The 25531-nt window shown below is 40.7% G+C and overlaps 1 protein-coding gene across 1 annotated transcript; it reads right to left on the bottom strand.

Annotated features, from left to right (window-relative positions):
* Window positions 1-17229: 17229 nt before the first annotated feature.
* On the bottom strand, window positions 17230-18174 carry LOC139009794 (olfactory receptor 7E178-like). The gene has a single exon (XM_070413907.1). It carries the CDS (start codon window positions 18172-18174, stop codon window positions 17230-17232), a length of 945 nt encoding a protein of 314 aa, XP_070270008.1.
* Between the last annotated feature and the right edge of the window lie 7357 nt (window positions 18175-25531).

Genomic DNA, 25531 nt, shown 5'->3' with positions numbered 1-25531 from the left:
TCAAAAATTATCTGTCTATATATAGACTGATACACCCACTATGGAATCCAGTATGGCCAATCCTCAAAAAATTAAGAATAGAGCTACCATACGACCCAGCAATCCCTCTCCTGGGTATAAAAACTAAAAACTCAAAATCATCTATTTTCAAAGATATATGCACCCCTATGTTCTTTGCAGCATTATTCACAGTGGCCAAAATATGGAAACAACTGTGTCCATGACAGAGGACTGAATAAAGAAGGTGTGCAACATATTTACAATAGAACACTACTCAGCCATAAGAGAGAATGAGCCCTAACTGGTTTTGCTCAGAGATAGAGCCGTTGGCCTTCGGACTGAAGGGTCCCAGGTTCGATTCTGGTCAAGGGCATGTACCTTGGTTTCAGGCACATCCCCAGTAGGGGATGTGCAGGAGGCAACTGATGGATGTTTCTCTCTCATCGATGTTTCTAACTCTTTATCCCTCTCCCTTCCTCTATGTAAAAAATCAATAAAATATATTTTAAAAAAATAAGAGAGAATGAAAGAATGCCATTTGCAACAACATGGAAGGACCTTGAGAACATCATGCTAAGTGAAATGAGTCAGAAAAAGCTAAGATCTATATGATCTCACTCATATGTGAGATATAAAACTGAAATTTGAGAACATAAATAGCAGTATGGTGATTGCCAGAGAGAAGGAGGTAGGGGAAGAAGGGAGATCTAATATGTGCTGACAGGAGAAGGTTTCACTTTGGGTGGTGGGCACACAATGCAATATACAGATCTTATAACATAGAAACCCACACCTGAAACCTATGCGTTCATGTTGACCAATGTCAGCCCAATCAATTTAATAAATAAATATTTTTTAAAAGATGCAAAAAAGTATTTTCAAATATTAATCCTACCCATAGGCTTTTCAGGCAGGTTATTTATATCACACTATACAATCTCAGGGAGTCTTTGTGTTTGAAACTGCTCTTTGCTTTGCTTCTCTCCATATGTAGTGGCTAGCTTAGTGTTTAAACATGTTTCTAATTCTAAAATTTGTGAAGCATTTTTTTCTCATCAAATCAACCATCTTATTTACAGTTGGGGTTTCACACCCAAGGGGAGTCCCAAAGCTATGACTAAAACTCAGTCTTTTTTTTATTATTACTTAAAGTATTACAAAGAGTATTACATATGTCTCCTTTTTTTAAGTCTAGTTGAGAATTGTTTATGTCAATCCTTCCTACTAACAGGAATTACAGTTCTCTTTAAACCAGCTCCTTGAAGACAACTTGAAACTCCCTTTCTCCTGGCAGGTAGCAATATGATTTAATTTGAGAAAAATGCAAATAGGGAAGCACATAAAATAATATAACAAAAGCTTGGATAGTTTCTACATTTATAAATGGAAATAAAAAATGGAACTTACTTTATAGGGTTGTTGCAAGAAATTAAATTAAATTAATATAGACCAGTGACTCTCACTTCTTATTGGCCACTACAATTACCTGTGAATCTTTTAAAATATACTGATGCCTTAGCTACAGCCTAGAAACGGTTAAATAAGAATTACTATGTGTGAGTCTGATGGTGATTCGAATGTACAGCCAAAATTGAGAATCATTGCGATAGAATATTACCAGGCACTTAACAAATGTTTCATTCATGTTATCTATTATTATCATTGTACCCACTCACCAGATTTAAAAAGTGACCATTCAGTAATATTTGCTTCAGAACTTATATTTTATAGAGATTTGAAATATTACCAATAACATTTCAGTTTTGTTTCTGTCCCATTCCCCTGCATACCTGTCCCACTAGTCAACCATTGTCAGTGAATTTGGTGGGTATATTTTCTTGCCAATGTTTCCATGGCATTAGGATTGATTTTGTACTCAAAACAGTCTTTCTGAAAATTTAGTTGCAAAGTATCATACTACACATGTTATCCCTGAAATGTTCTCATTAAAACTTCATGGATTTTTTTTTTTAAAAAAAACTTCATATTTTAAATCTTTCTGTGAATTACATGCATCTAGTTTAAACCTTTAAACTAATGAATATTATTGCCAGAGGAATAGACTTCATTTTATTTTATTTATAACTAGAGGCCCGGTGCACAAAAATTTGTGCACTGGTGGGGGGTGGGGGAGTCCCCCAGCCCGGCCTGTGCCCTCTCACAGTCTGGGACCCCTCGGGAGATAACGACTTGCTGGTTTAGGCCTGCTCCCGGGTGGCAGAGGGCAGGCCCAATCCCTAGGTGCAGCCCCTGGTCAGGCTCAGAGGAGGGCCGATTGGGGGGTTGGGGCACCACCCCCTGTCACACTCAAGGCAGGGTGGATGGGGAGGTTGTGGCGCCACCCCCGTCACGCACAGAGCAGGGCCCATCAGGGGGTTGGGGCTCGGTACCCTGTCACACACAGAGCAGGGCCCATCCGGGGTTTGGGGAGCTCCCCCCTGTAATGCACAGAGCAGGGTCAATCAGGGGTTTGGGGAGCTTCCCCCTGTCACTCACAGAGCAGGGCCGATCAGGGGGTTGAGGAGCTGCCCCCTGTCACACACAGAGCAGGGCCGATCAGGGGGTTGGGGCGCTGCCACTGTCACACTCAGGGCAGGGCCGATGGGGAGGTTATGGCTCTACCCCGTCTCACATAGAGCAGGGCCCGTGGGGGGTGTTGGGGTGCCGCCCTCTATCACCCACAGAGCAAGGCCAATCAGGGGGTTGGGGCGCTGCCCCCTGTCACGCTGATCCCGGTGCCGGGAGGCCTCGAGGCTCTGCTGATCCCGCCCGGCAGGGTCACAGATCCGGGTCCCAGACCGCAGACAGCCTTGCCTGCTGCCGCCTGCCTTCAGTATGCAAATTAGCCGCCATCTTGTTGCTTCAGGGTGGGGGTCCCCACTGGGGTGCCTGGCCAGTCTGGGTGAGGGGCTGAGGGCCATTTTCAGGCTGGCGGGCAACTGAAGCTCCAAACCTCTCCTTTTTTTCTTTTTTTTTTATTCTGGCATTTATTTACCTTCTATGGCTGTCACTGGAGCTGAGAGCCGGCTTTCTTTCTGAGGCTCGGCTGAAAGCAGGTTTCTGGCCTTTGTTTTCTGTATTCGAAACAATGTTTCGACTCCAGCTCTGAGATCCCGGCTGACTGACAGGAGGTTTCTGGAGTTTTGTTTATTTTCTATAAATGTTACAATGTTTCCAACTGAAGCTCAGAGGCCCGCAAGGCAGGCGGGGAAGGTTGGAGTCCTCTGTCACTGAAGGAAGCAAGCCTCCCTGTTCGCATCAGCTGCCTGGCTGCCGGCCGCCATCTTGGCTGACAGTTAATTTGCATATCTCCCTGATTAGCCAATGGGAAGGGTAGCGGTCGTACGCCAATTACCATGTTTCTCTTTTATTAGTGTAGATTTTATTTATAATTCATTTTAATGACAATCCTATGCAAAATGTTTTACCTGTCCAAATCACACAAGTGAGACTGACTATAAGATAGGTATGTGTGAAGTATAATTGCTTTGTAAAAATCAGTGCACATTGAATTTTACTATTAGTTGCCTAAATTTTTCTCCAAAAAAAAAAAATTCAAATGCAATCAATTACCTACTCTTATTGCTGAGATATAGAACCAGGATGCCCCGAAGTTTGTCTAATAATAGTCATTTCATGATAGAACACATGAAATTCTTGAATTGTTGAGGAAATAATGCTTGCATATATTAGATTTCCTAAGTGAGATGGAAAAAACTTTGCTATTTATAGAAAATCCTATAGACCACAATATATATTCCAGAAGGACCCCTATGAATCACTTAGTTCATCTCTTGATTCATAGATGAACTCACTGAGTCCCAGTAGGAAAAATGAATTGTTTTGCTCTGTTTCCTCATCTTAGACAGAACAGACTTGAGAAAAAATATATTTATTCAGGTCTAGTGGATGGGAGAGTCCTGGGACAGGAGTCAGGAGGTGAAAGTTTGAGTCCCAATCTTTCACACAGTAAAGTTAGTGTGTGTGCAACCTCTCTCTGATCACATTTTTTACCTACAAATGGGGAGATTAATACCCCCAGAAGTTTGGCAATTAATATGTTCAGCTATTGCATTTTAATCAGAATTCAATTATTCTTGCAGTAGCAGGTTATTGATTAATTTAAGATCAAGAAATATTTAATGACTTTTATTTAATCACATAGCAGAGAAGCCAAAGCCTTTCTTGTCCCAAGGAACTTGAACACAGAATGACTTGGTATCCTAAATGTGAAATCCTACAAGTGTCTCAGTCCACAAAGTAAGATTGATCCTCCCTTTCCCATCCTTTAAAATCGTTCAGTATTTAAAATCGCCAGAATTTTTTGGCAATTGAATGATGTATGTCTTATAAAAGGAAAATAATAGGTTCATAGGACGTTCATGTCATAGATATACATAGTCCCTATTGCATTGTCTCTAGTCCTATGGAATACGGCTGAATGGAATGAAAGGACAGGCAGAACAGCACCCAGTGGGTAGAAGCTTTCTTGCCTACTCTGTGCTGGTGTAAACTAAGGATCTAGTTCATGTTTAACGGGGAATTTTTTTTGTTTTTGTTGGCTACTCTGTGCCAAAGACAGGATAGGCTCTGAGGAATCACAAATGAATGAGATTCAGTCATTTTCCTTCATTCACTCAGTATGTACTTGAACAAGGACTAAATAAAATGCCCTAGCTGGTTTGGCTCAGTAGATAGAGTGTCAGCCTGTGGACTGAAGGGTCCCAGGTTTGATTCCAGTCAAGGCACATGCCAGGGTTGTGGGCTCGATCCCCAGTAGGGAGTGTGCAGGAGGCAGCCAATAAATGATTCTCTCTCATCATTGATGTTTCTAACTCTCTCTCCCACTTCTTTCCTCTCTGAAATCAATAAAAATATTCTTTAAAAATGTCCTTCAGAGATCCTGGTAAGCTCATACCTTCAAATCACAGGATATTTTAATCAAAGTGCATAAAGCTAGCCTGTTGATATTAATAATGATATTTTAAATGTATTTTTCCTTTCTCTATACATTCATCACATATATAATCGCATAGGTACTTTCTACTATATTGATTAATCCTTGCAGCAGTGCAGTTGTAACAACTAGGGATCAATTCAGGTGACAATGTTGAGGTTCAGAGATACCCAGAACTTGCCCCATATTGCACAAGATAATAAGCAGAGCAGACAAAATTAAACTAAATTGCCAGTCTCCAATTGCCCATGTGATAAATTTCTTCACTCTGTTTCCTGACACTTCAGAAAGATGAACACAGAAGTTCAGGGGTCTATACCAAAAGTACAGCTAAGATATATCTTTTAACTGGTTTTAGTTTCCTAATAATAGAACTCAAGACCCTTAATTTATGTCTCTTCTGGAAATTGAGAGGGCTAAGGTACAGAAATGAAGGAGGAAGAAGACAGTTTAAGTGGTGGGGCAGGAGCAAGATCTGCCCTAAATTATAATCTGCTAATTTTTCTATGATGCCCACTTTGAGCTCAGCTATCCTCCTTTTCATCAGTGCAGCAAGGGGCATCCATTACTCTCTGCTGAGGTCCACTAGGAACCCCCAGAGGAAAGAGAACAGTGAACAGGGTGGTCTCTGCCTGGAGTGACCTGACAAGTTAAATGAAAGTCTGGGTTGGAGGAGAGAATAATGGTTATGTGTTCTGTGTCTACAGTCTGATGCCTGGATTCAAACCTGAATTCACTCCTATTTTACCACATAACCTCGTACAAGTTATATTTAAATGCTGTGCTTCTTTGCTCATTTGTAAAATGATGATAATGTGCATTCCTCTTTGTTGGGGAGTGATTATGCAGATGAAATGGAACAAGCTATACAGCACTCAGCTCATAGCCTGGCTCTTAGGAAGTCCTCACAATATCTGGCTTACTGTCTTCATCATCCTCCTCCTCATCATCAACACCTCATGATTTTGGAGTACTTAGGGGACTTTTTTAGAGAGATGAAAGGGAAGGGAGAGACAAAGAGACACATCGATGTGAGAGAGACACATCGATTGGTTGCCTCCTGAATACACCCCATCAGGGCCAAGGAACCTACAACCAAGGTACATACCCTCGACTGGAATCGAACCCAGGACCCTTCAGTCCGCAGGCCAATGCTCTATCCACTGAGCCAAACCGGCTAGGGCTTAGGGGACAGTTTAGAGAGGCCTGTTTCCTGCCATCACGGGGGTAATTTCTATGGGAATTAAAACTATTGTAAGAGGAAAGCAGAACTCTGAATGAAAGTTCTTGGACTCCCACCAGAACCAAGCACATAAACGTCATAGTGCTTGGAATAGAAACTGCATTGTGGTGCCCTACCACCTGTCTACCCCAAATGTCCTGCTTGTCCTGACCATAAGCAAACAACGCTCCCCAGGCCCTCCTCCCTCCACTGTCTCCCATGGCACTCACTGGGCTGGGCTGCCATTCTGCTGGCGCATGACCAAGGAGGGCCAGTCCTCTTCTGCCTGGTGAGCAATGATGGCTGAGGCTCTGTCCCCAGGACTGGCAGAAAGACAGACTCGGGCCAGACCTCCTGATGGAGATTACTGTTCTGAAAGGAAGAGGCACACATGTGAAGCCAGCTGGACAGGGACTGGAAACCTGAAAGGCTGAAGACACAGACTAATTATTTATGGTAGTATGCCTTTGAGCACTCAATGCACAGTCTTCTTAATTAACCAGATTGGTCCATGAACTCTATTCCCTGCAGACTTCACAATCTTAGAGAACCACGGGAGGAAAAAGTCAGTGTCCCTGGTCCAGCTCAATTACTTCTGAGCCCTATGCCATCCCAGGGGAAGTTCAGTTGCCTGCCTTTAGTCACCTATCCAAAAGGAAGACTCTCCTTATAAAGATTAGATTTATTATTTCCACTTAAAAACTCACTTGCTGCCCTAGCGGGTGTGGCTCACTTGGTTATATATCTTGCCATGCACTGAAAGGTTGCTGACTTGATTCCTGGTCAAGGGCACATGCCTGGGTTGCAGGCTCAATCCCTAATAGGGGGCGTGCAAGAGGCAGTTTATGTATTGATGTTTGGCTCTCACATCAATGCTTTCCTTGCCCCCTCTCTCTTCCTCCCTCTCTAAAAATAAATTTTAAAATGTTTTAATCTCACTTGCAATTTTGATTTTTTGAAATATGAAAATATTTCCATATTTGAACATGTTTATGTCAGCAAGAAAAGCTTCATGCTTTTCTTAATAGGAGTTCTCATTTCTTACGGAGTTCATTCCTTGGTTATCTTTTTGTTGCTAATTTAAGTAACATCATTGCTTTCATTTATTGTTAATTGATTTATATTGGCATATTAGAACACAATTAAATTGTGTATTTCCATTATCTAGCACTCTTCTTTTTGTTTTATTGTTGACAGTATCACAGATGCCCCCCATTTTCCACCACTTTGCCTTCCTCCAACCAGCCCCATCCTACCCCAGGCCTTCACCACAGTTTTGTCTGTGTTCACAGGCTATGCTTATACACATATATGTTCTTTGGTTAATCTAGTCCAGTCCCCCAGCCTCCCCTCTGAGATCTGTCATTCTATTCCATGTATCCATGCCTCTAGTCCTATTTTGTTTATCAGTTTATTTGGTTAATTAGATTCTACATATAAGTGAGGTCATGTGACATTAGTCTTTTTTTGGGGAGGGGAGGGGAGGACTGGCTTATTTCACTTAGCATAATAATCTCCAGGTCGATCCATGCTGTTGCAAGAGTGAGAGCTCCTTTTATACAGCCACATATTACTCCTCTGTGTAAATGTACCACAGCTTTTTTATCCACTCATCTACTGATGGGCATTTGGGCTGTTTCCAGATCTTAGCTATTATAAATAATGCCACTATGAACATAAGGGTGCATATATTCTTTCTGATTGGTGTTTCAGAAACCTTAGGATATATTCCAAGCAGTGGGATTGCTGGATCAAACAGCAGTTTCATTTTTAATTTTTTGAAGAAACGCCATACTGTTTTCCACAGTGGCTGTACCAGTCTGCAGTCCCACCAGCAGTGTACCAGGGTTCCCTTTCCTCCACATCTTCATCGTCACTTTGTTTATTGATTTATTGATAATCAATCTGGAAGGTGTGAGGTGATACTTCACTGCAGTTTTTTTTAAATATATTTTATTGATTTTTTACAGAGAGAAAGGGAGAGAGATAGAGAGTTAGAAACATCGATGGGAAACATCGAACAGCTGCCTCCTGCACATCTCCCACTGGGGATGTGCCCGCTTCACTGCAGTTTTAATTTGCATCAATCTGAGGATTAGTGACATTGATCATCTTTTCATTGGACTATTGGCCATCTGTATGTCCTCTTTGGAGAAGTGTCTCTTCAGGTCTCTATCTATTTTTTTAATTTATCTTTATTGTTAAAAGTATTACAGATGTCCACTTCTCTCCAGTGGACCCCTTACACCCTGCTCCAGCCCCCATTTGTATTTCTGGTGTTGAGTTGTATAAGTTCTTTATATATTTTGGAAATGAACCCCTTATCAGATGTATCATTGGTGAATACGTTCTCCCATAGAGTGCACTCCCTTTTAATTTGCTGGTGTTTTCTTTTTGCTGTGCAGAAGCTTTTTAGTTTGAAGTAGTCCCATTTGTTTATTTTTTTCCTTTGCTTCTCTTGCCCTAGGAGATGTATAAGAGAAAATACTACTCGGTGCGATGCCTGAGATTTTACTGCCTGTTTTCCTCTAGGATTTTTATGGGTTTATGACTTACATTTAAGTCTTTTATCCATTTTGTGTTTATTCTTGTGTATGGTATAAGCTGTAGTCTTCTTTTGTTCTTTCTTCCTTTCTTTTTTCCTTCCTTCCTACCTTCCTTCCTTCCTTCCTTCCTTCCTTCCTTCCTTCCTTCCTTCCTTCCTTCCTTCCTCTCTCTCTCCCTCTCTTCCTCCCTCTCTCCCTCTCTATTCTCTCTCTCTCTCTCTCTCTCTCTCTCTCTCTCTCTCTCCTTCCTCCCTTCTCTCTCTCTCTCTCTCTCTCTCTTTTTCTTTCTTTCTTTCTTTCTTTCTTTCTTTCTTTCTTTCTTTCTTTCTTTCTTTCTTTCTTTCTTTCTTTCTTTCTTTCTTTCTTTCTTTCTTTCTTTCTTTCCATGTACCTGTCCAGTTTCCCAATACCTTTCATTGAAGAGATAGTCTTTATTCTATTGTATGCTCTTCCCTCCTTTGTCAAATATAACTTAACCATAGAGATGTGGATTGATTTCTGGGCTCTCTGTTCTGTTCCATTAATCTACATGTTTGTTCTTGTACCAGTACAAGGCTATTTTGATTACAATGGCATTGTAATATAGTTTGATAGCTGGGCTGGTATTGTGATCACTCCAACTTTGTTCTTCTTTCTCAAGATTCCTGTAGCTATTTGGGGTATTTTGGTTCCATATACATTTTTGGAATATTTGTTCTAGATCCATGAAATATACCATCGGTATTTTACTAGATATTGAATCTATTGATTACTTTGTGTAGTATGGACATTTTGATAATGTTAATTCTTTCAGTCCATGAATACAGTATATGCTTCCACTTGTTGGTATCTTCCTCTATTTCTTCTTTCAACATCCTATAGTTTTCTGAGTACAGGACTTTTATCACCTTGGTTAAGTTTGTTCCTTGGGACTTTATTTTTGCAATGATAAATGGGATTTTTCTTTTTAGTTTCTGACAGTTCATTATTGTGTACAAAAATGCCATTGATTTCTAGATATTAGTATTGTATCCTGATACTTTACCAAATTCATTTCTTTTTTTTTTTTAATATATTTTATTGATTTTTTACAGAGAGGAAGGGAGAGAGATAGAGAGTTAGAAACATCGATGAGAGAGAAACATCGATCAGCTGCCTCCCGCACATCTCCCACTGGGGATGTGCCCGCAACCCAGGTACATGCCCTTGACCGGAATTGAACCCGGGACCTTTCAATCCGCAGGCCGACGCTCTATCCACTGAGCCAAACCGGTTTCGGCCAAATTCATTTCTTAAATCTAATACAGTAGTTCTTGGTGGAGTCCTTAGTGTTTTCTAGGTACAGTATCATGTCATCTAGGAATAATGACAATTTTACTTCTTACTTTTATTTTTTCTTCTTGTGTGATCGCTGTGGCTAGTACTACCAGTACTATGTTAAATAAGAGTGGTGAGAGCAGACAGCCCTATCTTGCTCCTGATCTTAAGTGAAGTACTTTTAGGTTTTACCCATTGAGTATGATGTTGGCTCTAGGTTTTTCTTATGTGGTCTTTACTATTTTGAGGCATGGTCCCTGTATTCCCACTTTGCTGAGAGTTTTTATCATAAATGGTTTTTGGATTTTGTCAAATGATTTTTCTGCATCTATTGATAAGATCTTTTTTTCCTTCATTTTATTTAAATGATGTATCACATTTATTTATTTGCAAATATTTTACCAACCTTGCATCCCTGTAATAAATCCCACTTGATCATGGTGTATGATCTTTTTAAGGTATTGCTGGATCCTAGTTCCTAATATTTTGCTGAGGATTATCATCTATGTTCACCAGGGATATTGACCTATAGTTTTCTTTCTGTGTAGTGGCTTTATCTGGATTTGCAATTAGGATAATGCTGGCCTTGTAGAAACAGCATGGAAGTCTTCCTCCCTCATGAATTTTTTGCAATAGTTTCAAAATGATAGGTATTAGTTCTTTGAATGTTTATAATTTGACTGTGAATTCATCTGGTCTAGGACTTTTGTTTGCTGGGAGGTTTTCTAAAAATAACTTTCTATTTCATGAGTTGTTATTGGCCTATTCAGGTTTTCTGACTCTTCCTGGTTGAGTTTTGAAAAATTGTATGTGTCTAGGAATTTGTCCATTTTGCTCCCGCCCCCTCCACCACCGCCCTTATGAAAGGCACCAGATGCAGGATTCACAGGCTCACAGCTGGCGAGTGCAGCTGCTACCAACCAGGAATGACTGGGCATGAACCCTTGGAAGGCACAGCGCGGCCTGGATGAGCAGAAACAGCAGGCAGGAGAGGCAGGCAGTGAAGGACTACCAGTTTTGGCCTGATCCCAGCAGGCCACCACAAGGGACCCCACCCGTGCACGAATTCATGCACTGGGCCTCTACTTAATAGTATAGTTTGACTTACTGAGGATTTTATAAGCAACTTAGCACCAGGGCCATGTCATCATCATAGGTATAATGTGAGGACTTTAGAATTTTCCCACATGGGAGAAATCTGAGGTACAGGAAACATTTAAGAGGCTATTAAAATAGTCCTGGGGAGAGATGATGGGGACCTGATTTAAGCCAGTGGCAAGGAGATGGGTACATTTTTTAAGGAGGTGTAGTAGTTTCCTATTGCTGCTATAACAAATTGCCAAAATGCTGGAAGCCAATCCACCCTGGCTGCTTGAGGCAGTCACTGCAGGGATGTTTCAAAGGACCTGGCGTATATGGCATACTGTTCTTAATATGTTTGCTCCCCCTCTTAATGCTTCTTGAGAAAAGTTGTTCCCCCAGGTGAGGATTTTTATCAGTAAACCCTTTAACTGAGAGTCAGAGGGGTGGTTGGTCGCTTTGATCTTTGCTTGGAGTGACCTCCTTCAGTTACTTCCTTGTAGCTTAGTGGAACAATAGAGTAACCTTTGAATGGAGATGGGAAGCCCCCTGGCCTTTTGTATAGAATGGATAGGATTGGAACCAAATAGTATATATACAGATGTTAGATGACAATAAAGAGAGGTACCTGGCTAAGAGGAACCTGGCCATGATGATCACCTGAACATTGCCTCCGTGTCATTCCTTCTCCGCCGACTCCATCCACACCTTGGGGAACCCCTGGACACGCTGGGGCTGGACCCCAGCACCAAAAGTCTACTGGCTTAAAGGGACTTACAGCCTTAGGGAGCAGAAGTTTGACATGTATCATCAGTGCTGCTTTCCCTCTAGGAACTCTGGAGAAGAATCTTACTTTGCCTTTTCCAAATTCTACAAATCTCCTGCATTCATTAGCTTGTGATGCCTTCTTCCATCTTTCAACTCAACAGTAGAACATCATCAAATCTCTCTCTAGCCCTCCTGCCTTCCTCTAATAAGGACCCTTGTAATCACCCAGATAATTCAGGGTACCCTCCCCATCTGAAGATCCTTAACTTAATCACAATTTAAAAGTGCCTATTGCCATCCAAGGTAACATATTCACAGGTTCTAGAGCTTAGTACATGAAAATCTTCAGGAGGTTATCCGACCTATGACAGGATATTGTGTGATTTACAATTTGCCAATAATTGACCCATCAGTCTTGAGCTGAGAAGGTGGAAAAGCTGTCTTGCTGATTCTCTTTGAGCATGACCATCTCCTGATACTGGCTCACATGGAGATGAGGCCACACTGGACAGGTGAGCTTTGGTGGCAAGTGACAGATAATCTCCTGATTCTTCTGAACGTAGCAGAGCAGAGGCTCGGCTGTGCACTGGCACAACTGCACGTAGGGGCTCAACCATCGTGAGGGTTTCCTTTCAGATTATCAGCTTTATTTTCTCGGACTGGTTACCTCTACATAAGAGACATGGGAAACAGGTGCTCTCACTACTCACATCTGGTAACTTCACTACTTAATAGAAACTAGATGTATTTAAGCTGCTTTGTGTTAAAAAAAATACTTAGAAAAAGATTCTAATTGGCACAGGCATGTCCTCTTTCCACGTTGGCCAATCTACTGCGGTCAGGAGACAATGTTACTGGCAGACCCTTCAGAACCACATTTGTTTATTCAACCTATCAAACCTATTTTTACTGACTATTTACTATGTGTCAGTCATTATTTTAGGCTCAACTGCCACAGGATTAAGAGCATCAGGGGTATGGGAAGGAGCGGGCTGTCATTAAAACCAGTGGTCTTCATAAACCTCACTGAGAAAGTTACATTTGTGAAGGTGGTGAGTAATGTTAGGTGAGTGCACATGTGGGGAAACAGTGCCCCAGGCAGAGGGTGAGGTTAATACCAAGACCCTGAGGTGGGAGGTTGCCTGGAGGCAATGTGGCTGCAGCAGAGCCAGTGAGGGGAACAGAGCAGCTCACAGGACAGGCATCAGGGGTCATCCTGTGAGGCTTTCTCTGCCACTGAAGGGTTTGCCTTCATTACTCTGAGTGACTGGGGAGTCACTGCAGGGGTTTGAGCAGACACATAACATGGCCTGACTTAGGATTTTAAAAAATCATATGGCTGCTGGGTTGAGCATGGATGGTAGGTTGAGGCAGACTGCTTGGACTGGCTTACGCTATGCAGGTGTGATATTGGTTGTTAGGACCAGGGTAGGGATAGTAGTGTAAGGGTTGGAAGTGGTCAGTTGTGCTACATTTTGTAAGAGGAGCCACCAGAATTTGTTGTCAGTCAGGATGTGAGAGAGGGGAAAAGCCGAGAATGTCTCCAGGGTGTGGGGTTGGAACAACTGGAAGAATGGAATTGCACCCACTGAGACAGGGAGGTCTGTGAGTGGAGCAAATTGGGAAGGAAAGAGAACATTAGGAGTTGACATTTTGAAATGTCCAAATGGAGACATTCTGAATGGATAAATACTATATTATTTTACTTACATACGTTACCAAGAGCAGTAAAATTCATAGACACAAAGTAGACTGGAGTTTGCCAGGTTCTGAAAGAGTGAAAGAATGGGAACTTAGTGTTCAATGTGTACAGAGTTTCCGTTTGGGAAGATGGAAAAAGTTCTGAGACACATGGTGGTGATGGTTACATAACACTGCCAATGTTCTTAATGCCAAGGGTCTAAATTGTACACTTAAAAATTGTTAAAATGCTACTGTAAGAAAGTAAAATACTTGGTTTCTGAGGCTTTCTTCCTTTCAGCCTGCATTTCCCCCAAGGTCTTCAGGCTAATAGCTCCTGCCATAGATATGCTAATTCATTAGAGGAATTCTGCTTGAGACTTGAGTTTTTGGAAGAATAGTCCCTTGCCAGAAATTGCCTCTCCCAAGGAGATGGGGAAATTTGTGCAAAATAGTGAATGTTTATCAAACATCAGCAGGACGCAACAGAGAGATTTAGAGATTCTATTCTTTCTCAGTCAGACCCCTGCAGGCACCCAGAGATGTCTGCTGCCATCAATCACCTCCTATCCTCATTTTCCCTTCCCTGATTTAAAAGAAGCCTGAACTTGGGGCTGAGGGAGGATGGATTTGAGGAACCTCTAAAGCCCCCATCTTCTCAATTGGGCACCATCTTGATCAATAAACCTTTCCTAACTCCAAACTCAGACATTTTGAATATTGGCCTTTTGAAGTGTTGGTTACATTAACTTTTAAACTGGTAACAGTACATTTTATGATATGCTAGAGGTCTAGTGCATGAATTCGTGCACAGTGGGGGGGGGGGGTGTCCCTAGGCCAGGCCAGTGATCAGGGCCGGGCTGATGTGGGGAGCCAGCCCTTGGCTCCCTTGGGAAAAGGGTTGTGTCTGCTGCCACCCACCCCTAGTTCCTAGTCCCAACCCTGAGTGGGGTCAGAAGAGAAGGCAAAAGTTGCTGGGCCAGGTGAGGCAGGAACAGATGCCAGACATCGATGCCACCAGCCGGCCATGGGAGGTTGGCTGTGGGAGCACACTGACCACCAGGGGGCAGCTTCTGCATTGAGCATCTGTCCCCTGGTGGTCAGTGTGCATCATAGCTACCCGTCAACTGGTTGTTCCAGTTATTCTGGCTGCTCAGTCATAACGATTGCTTAGGCTTTTATATATATAGATAAGTTTAGCCACAATAAACATATTAAGTAGAACAAAATGATGAAGCCCTTTAAATTTCTCTAGTGATAACATTGATTTGATATTTGTGGTGGGGCTGATCAACCATACTGGATAATTTATGCTAATGAGGTGATCAAAGATGGAGATTGATCATGCCAAAAAGTCTAACCAGGTAAATCAAGAGGTGGGGCTTTAGGTCAAATTATGTCAGCCCACTGGGGAGGAAAGCTGGAAACTGTGTTCAACCAAATGGGCAATAATTCAATTTATCACATCTAGGTAACAAAGCCTCATTAAAAACTCTGGATACTGAAGCTCAGGTGTGCTACCTGGTTGGCAAGACTGAATATTGTGTCACATTGTGTCAGACTTCATGGGGAGAGGACAAGAAGCTTTCATATGGGATGCTTCAGTATTCCCTATGTCTATCTTCTTTTCACTAGTCCTAATTTGTATTCATTTTTATTTTGTTTTGTTTTATGAATTTTTTTCTTTATTAATTCAGGTATTACATATGTGTACTTATTCCCCCATTGCCCCCCCACCCCTCCACTCATGCCCTCAACCCCCCCCCCCCTCCTCCCCGTGTCTGTATCCATTGGTTAGGTTTATATACATGCATACAAGTCCTTTGGTTGAACTCTCTTCTTTAACCTCGCCCTCCCCTACATTCCCTCTGAGGTTTGACATTCTGATCAATGCTTCTCTGTCTCTAGATGTGATTTTTCTTCATCAGTTTCTGTTGTTCATCATATTCCACAAATGAGGAAAATCACGTGATGTTTATCGTTCTCTACTGTAATCAAGCTGTAACCATACACACAACACTGTGTTAAGTTCTGTGGCTCATGCTGGTGATTCTTCACCCTGAGGGAATTTCCTCATTCTGAGTCACTCGAGCAAATTATTGAATGTGAGGGAGACCCTGAGTTTGTGGCTTACTGGTCTGAAGTGAGGGTGGCCTTGGTGACTTCTGAACTTGTGGCTGGTGTCTTAAGTAAAAACAGTCTTGCAGGGACTGTTCCCTCACACTCCGTGGTTATGCAAACTCTTTGTAACAAGGAAGGGCAGTGGAAGAAGTCAAGCCAAGTTGAAGCCCCTCAAAGGGCTCCTAAAATCACCAGGAAGGTCTGGGTTGAGGATGATCCCTTAGAGTTGGCTGGTATTGGTGACCAGATGCCAAATGTCATGGCATGTGAGATGCTTCAGAAGGAGGCAAGACCTTGGTTACCGTGGCTCTCTGCAGCTGAGGCAGATCCCTATGGGGGCTGATGCTGAGGGCTAAATGGTACACCAAACACTTGGAACAACAGGTCCCTCATAACTAAAAGGATAACTTTTCTTTTTATTGTGGTAAAATAACATAACATAAATTTACCATCTTAAGCATTTTTGTTGTTGTTGTTGTTGTTAATCCTCACCAGAGGATATTTTTCCACTGATCTTTCAGTGGGAGAGAGAGGGAAAGACAGAGAGAAACATCGATGTGATAGAAACACATCAATTGGTTGCCTACTGCATGAGCGCTGACCAGGGCCCTGGGCCAGGGAGGAGCCTGCAACCAAGCTACAAGCTGGTGATCAGAATCAAACTGGGACCCTTTGGTCTGCAGGCCAATGTTCTATCCACTGAGCCAACCCAGCTAGTGCCCATCTTAACCATTTTAAGTGTTGAGTGCAGTAGTTAAGTACATTCACAGTGCTGAGAAACCATCACCAACATGCACCTCCAGAACTCTTTTTTCATCTTGCGATGAAAATACTAACTCTCTATTCCCTCTTCCCCCAGCCTTTGGCAACCAAAATTCTACTTTATGTCTTTATGAATTTGACTACTTTAGGTGCCTCATATAAATGAAATTATACAGTATATGTCCTTTCATGTTGGGCTATGTAATTAATGGAGGAGATGTTACATAGACTGGAAAAAAAATTATCAGAATAATTGGGAATCATACATTCAGTTATCCTAAAAAAGTCTCAGTTGAAAACGACTTATTCAAACTCAGTATTAATACCATCCCATTAAAATTTCAAAATTCCCTTGTATGGATAAGACATTGAATGGTAACCTATTTTCTCAAAAATATGGCCAAGGTCATGAATCAGGAAAATTATGGATAAATAGAGAAGAATCATGGGGGAAGTATAAAAAGAATAAATAACAACAAAGAGGGAGCTATGATTTTTTTTTAAGAAGAAAAACAAGACTGCTCATGACCAAGAATCCTGGGTAACGCATAAAGAAAGTTAGAGGGGTAGACTGAAGTACGATACATAATCCTGAAGGGGTTATGACATAAATTGGGAGTCCAAAATAATCTCCCAATTCCATTACAGCTGTTCTAAGAGGGAAAATTGTGTGAGCAGAGAGCCATATAGGTACCTATGCATTGTGTGACTGCAGAGTCAGAATATCTGGTTGCACATGTTTGATTTTGTTGCTTTTTCCAGTCTATGAACCAAAAATGATAGCACAGGTGTATAGATCAGACTATTCTTCTGATCATCCTCCATAGGGCACTCTTGATGTCTCTGTTCCTCAGGCTGTAGATGAAGGAGTTCAGCATGGGGGTGACCACAGTGTACATCACTGAGGCCACCGCATCCTTCCTTGGGGAAGATGACACAGCTGAACTGAGGTACACACCAAGGCCTGTTCCATAAAATAAGCAAACAACTGACAAGTGAGAGCCGCAGGTGGAAAAGGCTTTATATTTTGAACCTGCTGATGGGATTCTCACAATGGAGGACACTATTCTATAGTAAGAGAAAAGGATCCCTGACAGTGGGACACCGCCAAAGATGGCTCCAATAAAGTAGATCAATATGTCATTGGTGGAGGTGTCAGAACAGGCAAGGTTAAAGAGTTGAGAAGGGTCACAAAAGAAATGAGGGATTTCCACATCTGCACAGAAGCTAAGTTGTGACACCATCAAGTAGTGCAGCTGGGAGTCCAAAAGGCTGATGAAAAATGACAGGAGGACCAACAAGCCACAGAGGCGGGGGCTCATGATGACTAGGTAGTGTAGGGGATGACAAATAGCCACCAACCGGTCATAGGCCAGCACAGCCAGGAGCAGACTTTCCAAACATGCAAGAAGAGAAAAAAAGGTAACCTGAGTTAGGCAGCCTGCATAGGTGATGGATTTGCTGTGTGTCTGGAGGTTCAGCAGCATCTTGGGAATTGTTGTGGTGCTGAAACTGATGTCAGTCAAGGACAAATTGGAAAGGAAGAAGTACATCGGTGTGTGGAGGTGGGAGTCAGAGATGACAGCCAGGATCATGAGTAGGTTCCCCAGTATGGTCACCAGGTACATGGACAGGAACAGCCCAAACAGAAGAGGCTGCACTTCTGGATCATCTGAGAGTCCCAGGAGGAAGAATTCTGAGCCACCTGTTTGATTCTGTGGTTCTATGCATATAGGACACATTTTGAAAAAGAAGAGAGCGCGAAATAAATGAAAAAAGTGTATAGGCGTCCATATTTTGGATTCAGCAATTCACAATAGTTACACTTGAGGACCATATAACCTCCTCACTCATTACCTTCAGCAACATGTCTGAGTTATTAACTCTTTTTAGAACTCTGCTTATTGATGTCTGGGCTACTTATCTGTTTCTATACACACTTCAGAATCACTGGGTCAAGAATATTAGAGAAGAATGGACATTTGGAAATAACAAATCCATGAACAGAACAAAATGTCAGCCTTCTACGTTTGAAGGAAAAATATGGAATGAGAAATATTCTTTTATACGACAAACATTATATTTGAGAGACACTAAGAAGCAGTTGAAAATACTTTATCTCATCCAAATGCAGTGTAAGAAATTTTCTTATTTTGGAACATAGTCTAGAAGAGATAAAACCAAATTAACTCTATTCTAACCTACCATAAAATGTTGATAATCAGATAGCATTTTTACATGGCAAATATCTTTAAGGGTTTTCATTTTTTGTTTCTTTGTTTGTTTGTTTTATGTCATCTGTCTTCCTTGAAGATAAGTGCTCACTCAAATGTGTGGATTTTCTGATCAAAGTCCCCTCAAATAAAACTCATTTATAAATATTTGGTCTTGGTAGACTACACATTTTGAAAACTATGTTTTTGTTAAATGCAACAAAATCATACAGCATCACTGATCCTGAAGATGATAGTATTTTACAATGCACCAATGATTAAGTAATAACTAACTTTCACGAATACTCTGTACTTACTCTTCTTTTTGAGAGGTTATTTTCTATCAGTGATGCACAATCCAAGAGAAACATCTGAGATTGACTTTGCACTTTACTGTTTTGGTTTGTAGTGGATGGTACTTCTTAAATATGTCTCCAATCAGAAAGATTTGTGAAGGGTTGATTTCTCATCAGAACCAACCCTCCAATGAACAGTTGAAAAATTTAGGACCAAACCAGGCCTAAAACCTTAGGTTGGCTTTCTTATGCAGCTTAAGAGCTTTCCAAGTCAGTTCTTCCTGATAGGCGGACTGCATTTCTCCTAAATCAGTCCCTGAAGGCAAATCAGGTCAAAGCTGAAGTATTACTTTGTCAAAATGGTTATTCCTTTGTGTGACATGCTAGATTCTTATGTATATAGCTAATCATTTCCATTTTGTAATACTACCTAAACTTCAGATTCACTATATCATAAAAAATCATTTTTGCATCAAAAAAAGTTATGTGCTTTGGGGAAAATCAAATGAGAAAAGAATAAAGGTAGCTATTACAAACACCTGGTTAGCTTGCTGATCTGTAACAGGGGTATATGAATTAAACTGATCTAATAGGATTGCTGTAAGAAATAACATTAAATCATTTGTTATCAATGCTAGTTGATCATTATACTTACTTATCCATCTTTTAAAACTTGATGATTGGCTGGCCATAACCTAGAGCCAATTAAATTAGAATTTCTACACATAAATGCTTTGGGCATATTAACACGTACCTAGGGTAGGGCATCATTGCCAGGCTATTAATAAATGTTGTATTAATGTTATCAATTATTATCAATAGTTTTTCCCACTACCCATATTAAAATATGAATATTTCATCATATGTGCTATAGAACTCATATTTATTATTGATAAAACTTAAGGGTATTTTGTGATCCCTGCCTAATCTTTCTCTGCACTTGAGTTGTCCAAAGGCAAACACTATTTAAACCAGATTGTCATGAATTTGATGAATGCATTTTCCTTTCAATATTTTTATAATGTTAGCATTGAGCTTTGTACTCATAAGCAGTTTTCCTGAAAACTTATCTAAATGCTCTCATGTTACACATATTGTTCCCTGAGTTCTCATTTACCACAGCATTGCGTTTCAAGTCTCCCTGTGAAATACATACATCAATTTCAGCACTTTGAATGATGCTCAGTATTATCTGTGGGGTAAACTTCATTTTATTTTTCAATTTTTAATTAAGACTGAGCTAAGAAAATTCTTATGCCCCTATCCATACCATACAAGTGAGAATTTTCTAAAGATATATTCAAAAAAGATAATTGATTGAGTTGTAAAATTAATATGTGTGCAGTTTTACTATTAATAACCGAGACACTTGCTTTCCCAATAGAAAAATCAGACAAAATCAACTACATGCTCTGATTGCCAACGTATAAAATTAGAAAGTTCCTTGAAGTCTGACTAGCAATAGTCTTCATGATAAAGCCCCAGGAAAATGCGCATCTTGTACAGGGAATTATGTTTTCATATCTCGGTTTTACAAATATGCTGAGAAATGCATTGCTATCCTTGGGAAACCCTATGATCCACAACATCCATGCAGTAAAGAGCCCTGCAAACCACAGATGAACTCACCAAATCCCAACAGAAGGAATTGGTGGTGGTGCCCTTGTTTGCAAAGAAACAATCATTGTGCTGAGTGGAGGGGAAAGCGCCCTGGGCTGGGACTCAGGAGGCCTGTGTCTGAGTCCCACAGCTGTCACCCACTAGATGGGAGAATAATACCCATCTCTGGCAAATGTGTGACCCCCAATTGTCTTTAAATCAGATTGGAATAGTGGGCTTATTGATGAAAATCAGCCCCAGGAAAGGCTGAAGGACATTTTATTCTATTATCCGGCAGAGAAATGTAGAAGCCCATCATGACCCAGGTAATTTGTTCATGGAATGAGTGGAAATCCTGAAATGTGTCTCCATCCACACAAAAACATTTACTTCTCTTTTCTTCACTTTTCAATATTTTGTACTTTTATGAAAATCTCCACAGTTTTTCTTTATATTTAAATGTTGTAGCCCTATCCCATTTGGCTCAGTGGATAGAGCGTTGGCCTGCTGACCAAGGGGTCCCAGATTTGATTCTGGTCAAGGGCAAGTATCGTGGTTGCAGGCTCCTCCCCGGGGCCAGGGCCTGGTCAGATTGCATGCAGGAGGTAACCAATCAATGTGTTTCTCTCACATAAATGTTTCCCTCTGTCTTTCCCACTCTCTTCCACTCTCTCTAAAAGGTCAATGGAAAAATGTCCCCAGGTGAGGATTAACAAAACAGAAACAAAATGCCGAACCGGTTTGTCCTAGTGTATAGAGCTTCAGCCTGCAGTCAAGGGTGCATGCCCAGGCTGCGGGTTCTATCCCAGGTAGGGGGCATGCAGGAGGCAGCTGATCAATGATTCTCTCTAATCATTGAGGTTTCTATCTCACTCTTCCTGTCCCTTCCTCTCTGAAATGAATAAATATATAAAAATATATATAGTAAATACTATTATATGGAAATGGATAGGTTTCTTGGAAAATCCATGACATAGATACATACAAATACTGTTTTATTTCTGCTGACCCCAGGAGACACTGCTAAAAGGAGGGAAATTACTAGAAAGAAAGCACTGGGCTGTGGAAGCCTTATCACCCATTCACTGTTTCTAAGACCCAAGGAAGAGTCTCTTCAGTATTTAGCAGAGACTGTGTTGTCTCTGCCAAGCGGAGTATAGGCCCTGGGGGATCAGAAATGAATGTCACTCAGTTGTTTCCCTCCAGCTATTCAGATTCTACCCCTTTAAGGACAAAAATATCTGAGACGTTCCATACTGGTGCCCTCCCAGCTGTTTGTCCCAACTCTCCTGTCTGTCCTAATGATGAGAAAAAAAATGCTCCTGACAGTCCCTTCTCCATCCATCGCCTCCACAGTACTCAATGGGCAGCTCTGTCTCTGCTGGAGCCTGACCAAGGAGTGGGAATCCACTGCCCCTGTTCTGCCTGGCAAGCAATGAAGGTTCAGGTTCCATCAAGACTGGCGTGTGGCAGAGTTAGTCATGGGCTCCTGATGCAGTGGATGCGAGAGGAGAAGACTCAGATGAGAAGCCTCCTGGACTGAGACGGGAACCTGAAGGGCTGGAGGCACAGCTGGTTATCTATTGCTGCATGGCCCTGGGAGCTCAATGCACAGAGCTCATAATTAGTTAAATGGGTCCAAGTTATCCCAATCTCTGAGGACTGGCTGTTGTTAATAGAAGATGAAAAGGGAATGTAGTTTTTAAGGTTTGGGGCCTTCCTCTTCTCAGAAGAAAGCTCCCCTGTACTTCTCACTTCCAAGTTCCAGGAATTTTATAAATTTAAATAATTTTTTTCAATTGAAAAGCAGCAATGTGTGACTTGTATGCCTGCACATTCATTGAATTGACCATTCTATGGAGGGATAATTATGTTTTCTATACCAAGAATATGATATCATTTCTATTTTCTCATTTAACATTTATGCCTTAAAGAGAAACTTCCTCTTTTTTTCTATAGTCCAGCTGTGGGGGTTTGGATTTTATGTGTTGAGATGTGGTTTTTCATTTGTTATTTAGAAAGACAATCAAAGTTCAACATTTTCTGTGGAATTTATGCATATTGGCACATTAGACAACCTTCTATTTTTATATACCACATTGACAATTTTCTTAAATCCTGTGGGGGTTTTCACAGATGTCTGTGTTCTGCATGTAGGGCTACAGTCATCTCATCTTTTCTTTCTCTATTTTTTAAATTAAATTTATTGGGGTGACATTGATTAACAAAAACTATATAGGTTTCAGTGTACAATTCTTTTCTAAAATATATTTTTATTGATTCAGAGAGGAAGGGAGAGGGAGAGAAAGAAGCATCAATGATGAGAATTATTGGTCGGCTGCCTCCTGCACGCCCTCTTCTGGGGATTGAGCTCACAACCCAGGCATGTGACCTTGACCAGAATCCAACCTGGGGCCTTTCAGTCCGCAGGCTGACGCTCTATCCACTGAGCCAAACCGGCTAGGGCTCAGTGTACTAATCTATAATACATTATATGCATATTGTATTGTGTTCTCACAACCCCAAGTCAAGTCTCCTTCCATCAACTTTTATCCTGAAACCCTTTGCCCTCATCTACTGCACCCCAAACCCTTTTCCTTCTGGTAATCACCATTCTATTGTCTGTGTCTATGAGGGGGGTTTTATGCTTAATCCCTTCACCTTTTTCATCCAGCCCCCCAAACCCTTCCCTCTGACAGCTGTCAGTCTGTCCTCTGAATCTATGAGTCTATTTACATTTTGTTACTTAATTTTGTTCATTAGATTCCACATATAAGTAAAATAATATGGTAGTTTTCTTTCTCTGACTGGCTTATTTATTCTCCAGGCTAAAAATATATATAATAAAACAAAAAAAAAGAAAAAAAACTTAAAAAAAAATACTCTCCAGGTTCATCCATTCTGTCATAAAAGGTAAAACTTTTTTTTTTTTTTGTAAATCATCACCAACAGTATGTTTTTATTAATTTTAGAGAGAGAGGACAGGAAAGAGTAAGAGAGACATTGATGTGAGACACATCAATTGGTTGCCTCCTGCACGCACCCTGACCAGGGACTGAACCCACACCCTAGGTATGTACCCTGGCTGGGAATCGAACTTGCAACCTTTTGGTGTATGGGACAATGCTCCAACTAACTCAATCACACAGCTATGGCAAATTTCCTTTTGTTTTTATGGCCTTTATTATGCTGAGGTGTGTTCCCTCTATTCCCACTTTACTGAGTTTTTATCATAAAAGGGTGCTGCATTATATCAAATGCTTTTTTCTGCACCTATTGATATGATCATGCAGTTCTTGTCCTTCATTTTGTTTATGTGATGTCCCAGGTTTATTGACTTCTAACTGTTGTACCAACCTTGCATCCCTGGATTAAATTCCACTTAATTAGAGTGCATAATCTTTTTAATGCGTCTCTGGGTTCCATTTGCTAATATTTTGGTGAGTAATTTAACATCTATGATCATCAGCGATATTGGCTATAATTTTCATTCTTTGTACAGTCTTTATCTGGATTTGGAATCAGGATAATGCTGACCTCTCTAAAAGAGCTAGGGAGTCTTCTCTTTTCTTGAATTTTTTGGTATCGTTTGAGAAGAATGGGTTTAAGTTCTTCTTTAATAGTTGGAATATTCACCTGTGACATAATCTGGTCCAGGACTTTGTTGGGAGTTTTTGGTTACTGCTTCAGTTTCATTAGTTGCAATCTATCTATTCAGATTTTTTCCTGATTCAGTTTTGGAAAATTGTACATTTCTAGGAATGTGTTCATGTCATCCAGATTGTTTTATTTGTTGGGATATATTAGTCTCTACTGTTTTCTTAGTATGCCTTGTATTTATGTGGAGTAAGTTGTTAAGGCTTCTCTTTAATTTCTGATTTTCTTTATTTGGGTCCTCTATTTCTTGATAAGTCTGATTAAAAGTTGGTCAACCTTGTTTATCTCTACAAAAAGAAAACAGCTCTTGGTGTCATTGATCTTTTGTGTGTTTTTAGACTCTATTTTATATATTTCTGCTCTAATCTATATCGTTTCATTTCTTTTACTAACTTTGGGCTTTGCTTTTTGTTCTTTTTCTAGTTCCAGTAAGTGTACATTTAGATTGTTTATTTCAGATTTTTTGTTTCTTAAGATAGGTCTGTAATGCTACGGATTATGTCTTGAGACTGCTTTTGCTGTTTGTTTCCAGGTGTCTTTTTTTTTCCTCCCTGATCTCCCCATTAAACCATTCATTGTTTAGTAACATACTATTTAGCATCCATGTCTTTTTTTGTTTTTCTTTTTCTTCCTTGTGATTAATTTCTAGTTTTATACCATTATGGTCAGAGAAGATGCTTGATATGATATCAAACTTCTTAAATTTATTGAGACATTTTTGTTTGCTGGGAGATTTTTGTTACTGCTTCAATTTCATTAGTTGTAATCTGTCTATTCAGATTTCTTTTCCTGATTCCATTTGGAAGATTGTACGTTTCTAGGAATGCATCAAATTTTTTCTTACCATTTGCAACAGCAAGGATGGAACTGGAGAGCATTATGCTAAGTGAAATAAGCCAGTCAGAGAAAGATAAATATCACAGCTCTCACTCGTTTATTGAATATAATGCACAACATAAACTGATGAACAAAACCAGATCCAGAGACAGAGAAGCACTGATCAGACCATCAAACCTCAAAGAGAAGGTGGGGGAGGGTGGAGGTATAGGGGATAGATCAACCAAAGGACTTGTATGCATGCATATAAGCCTAACCAATGGACACAGACAACAGGGGGGTGACGGCTTGAGTGGGGGTGTTGAGGGGGTAATGGGGGGATAAGGACACATATGTAATACCTTAATCAATAAAGACATTTTAAAAAATGTAAACATTTATACACAGTAAAGGCCTTTTTAAAAAATAAATCTTTATTGTTGAAAGTATTGCATATGTCCCTTTTTTTCCCTCATTGCACACTCCCACGCCCCCAAGCCTTCACCACCCTATTGTCT

Source organism: Myotis yumanensis, unplaced genomic scaffold, assembly GCF_028538775.1.
Source record: "Myotis yumanensis isolate MYYU_CA2020_CCGP unplaced genomic scaffold, mMyoYum1.0.hap1 SCAF_5, whole genome shotgun sequence".
Classification (NCBI taxonomy): domain Eukaryota; kingdom Metazoa; phylum Chordata; class Mammalia; order Chiroptera; family Vespertilionidae; genus Myotis; species Myotis yumanensis.
This window is presented reverse-complemented; position numbering and strand designations above follow the sequence as displayed.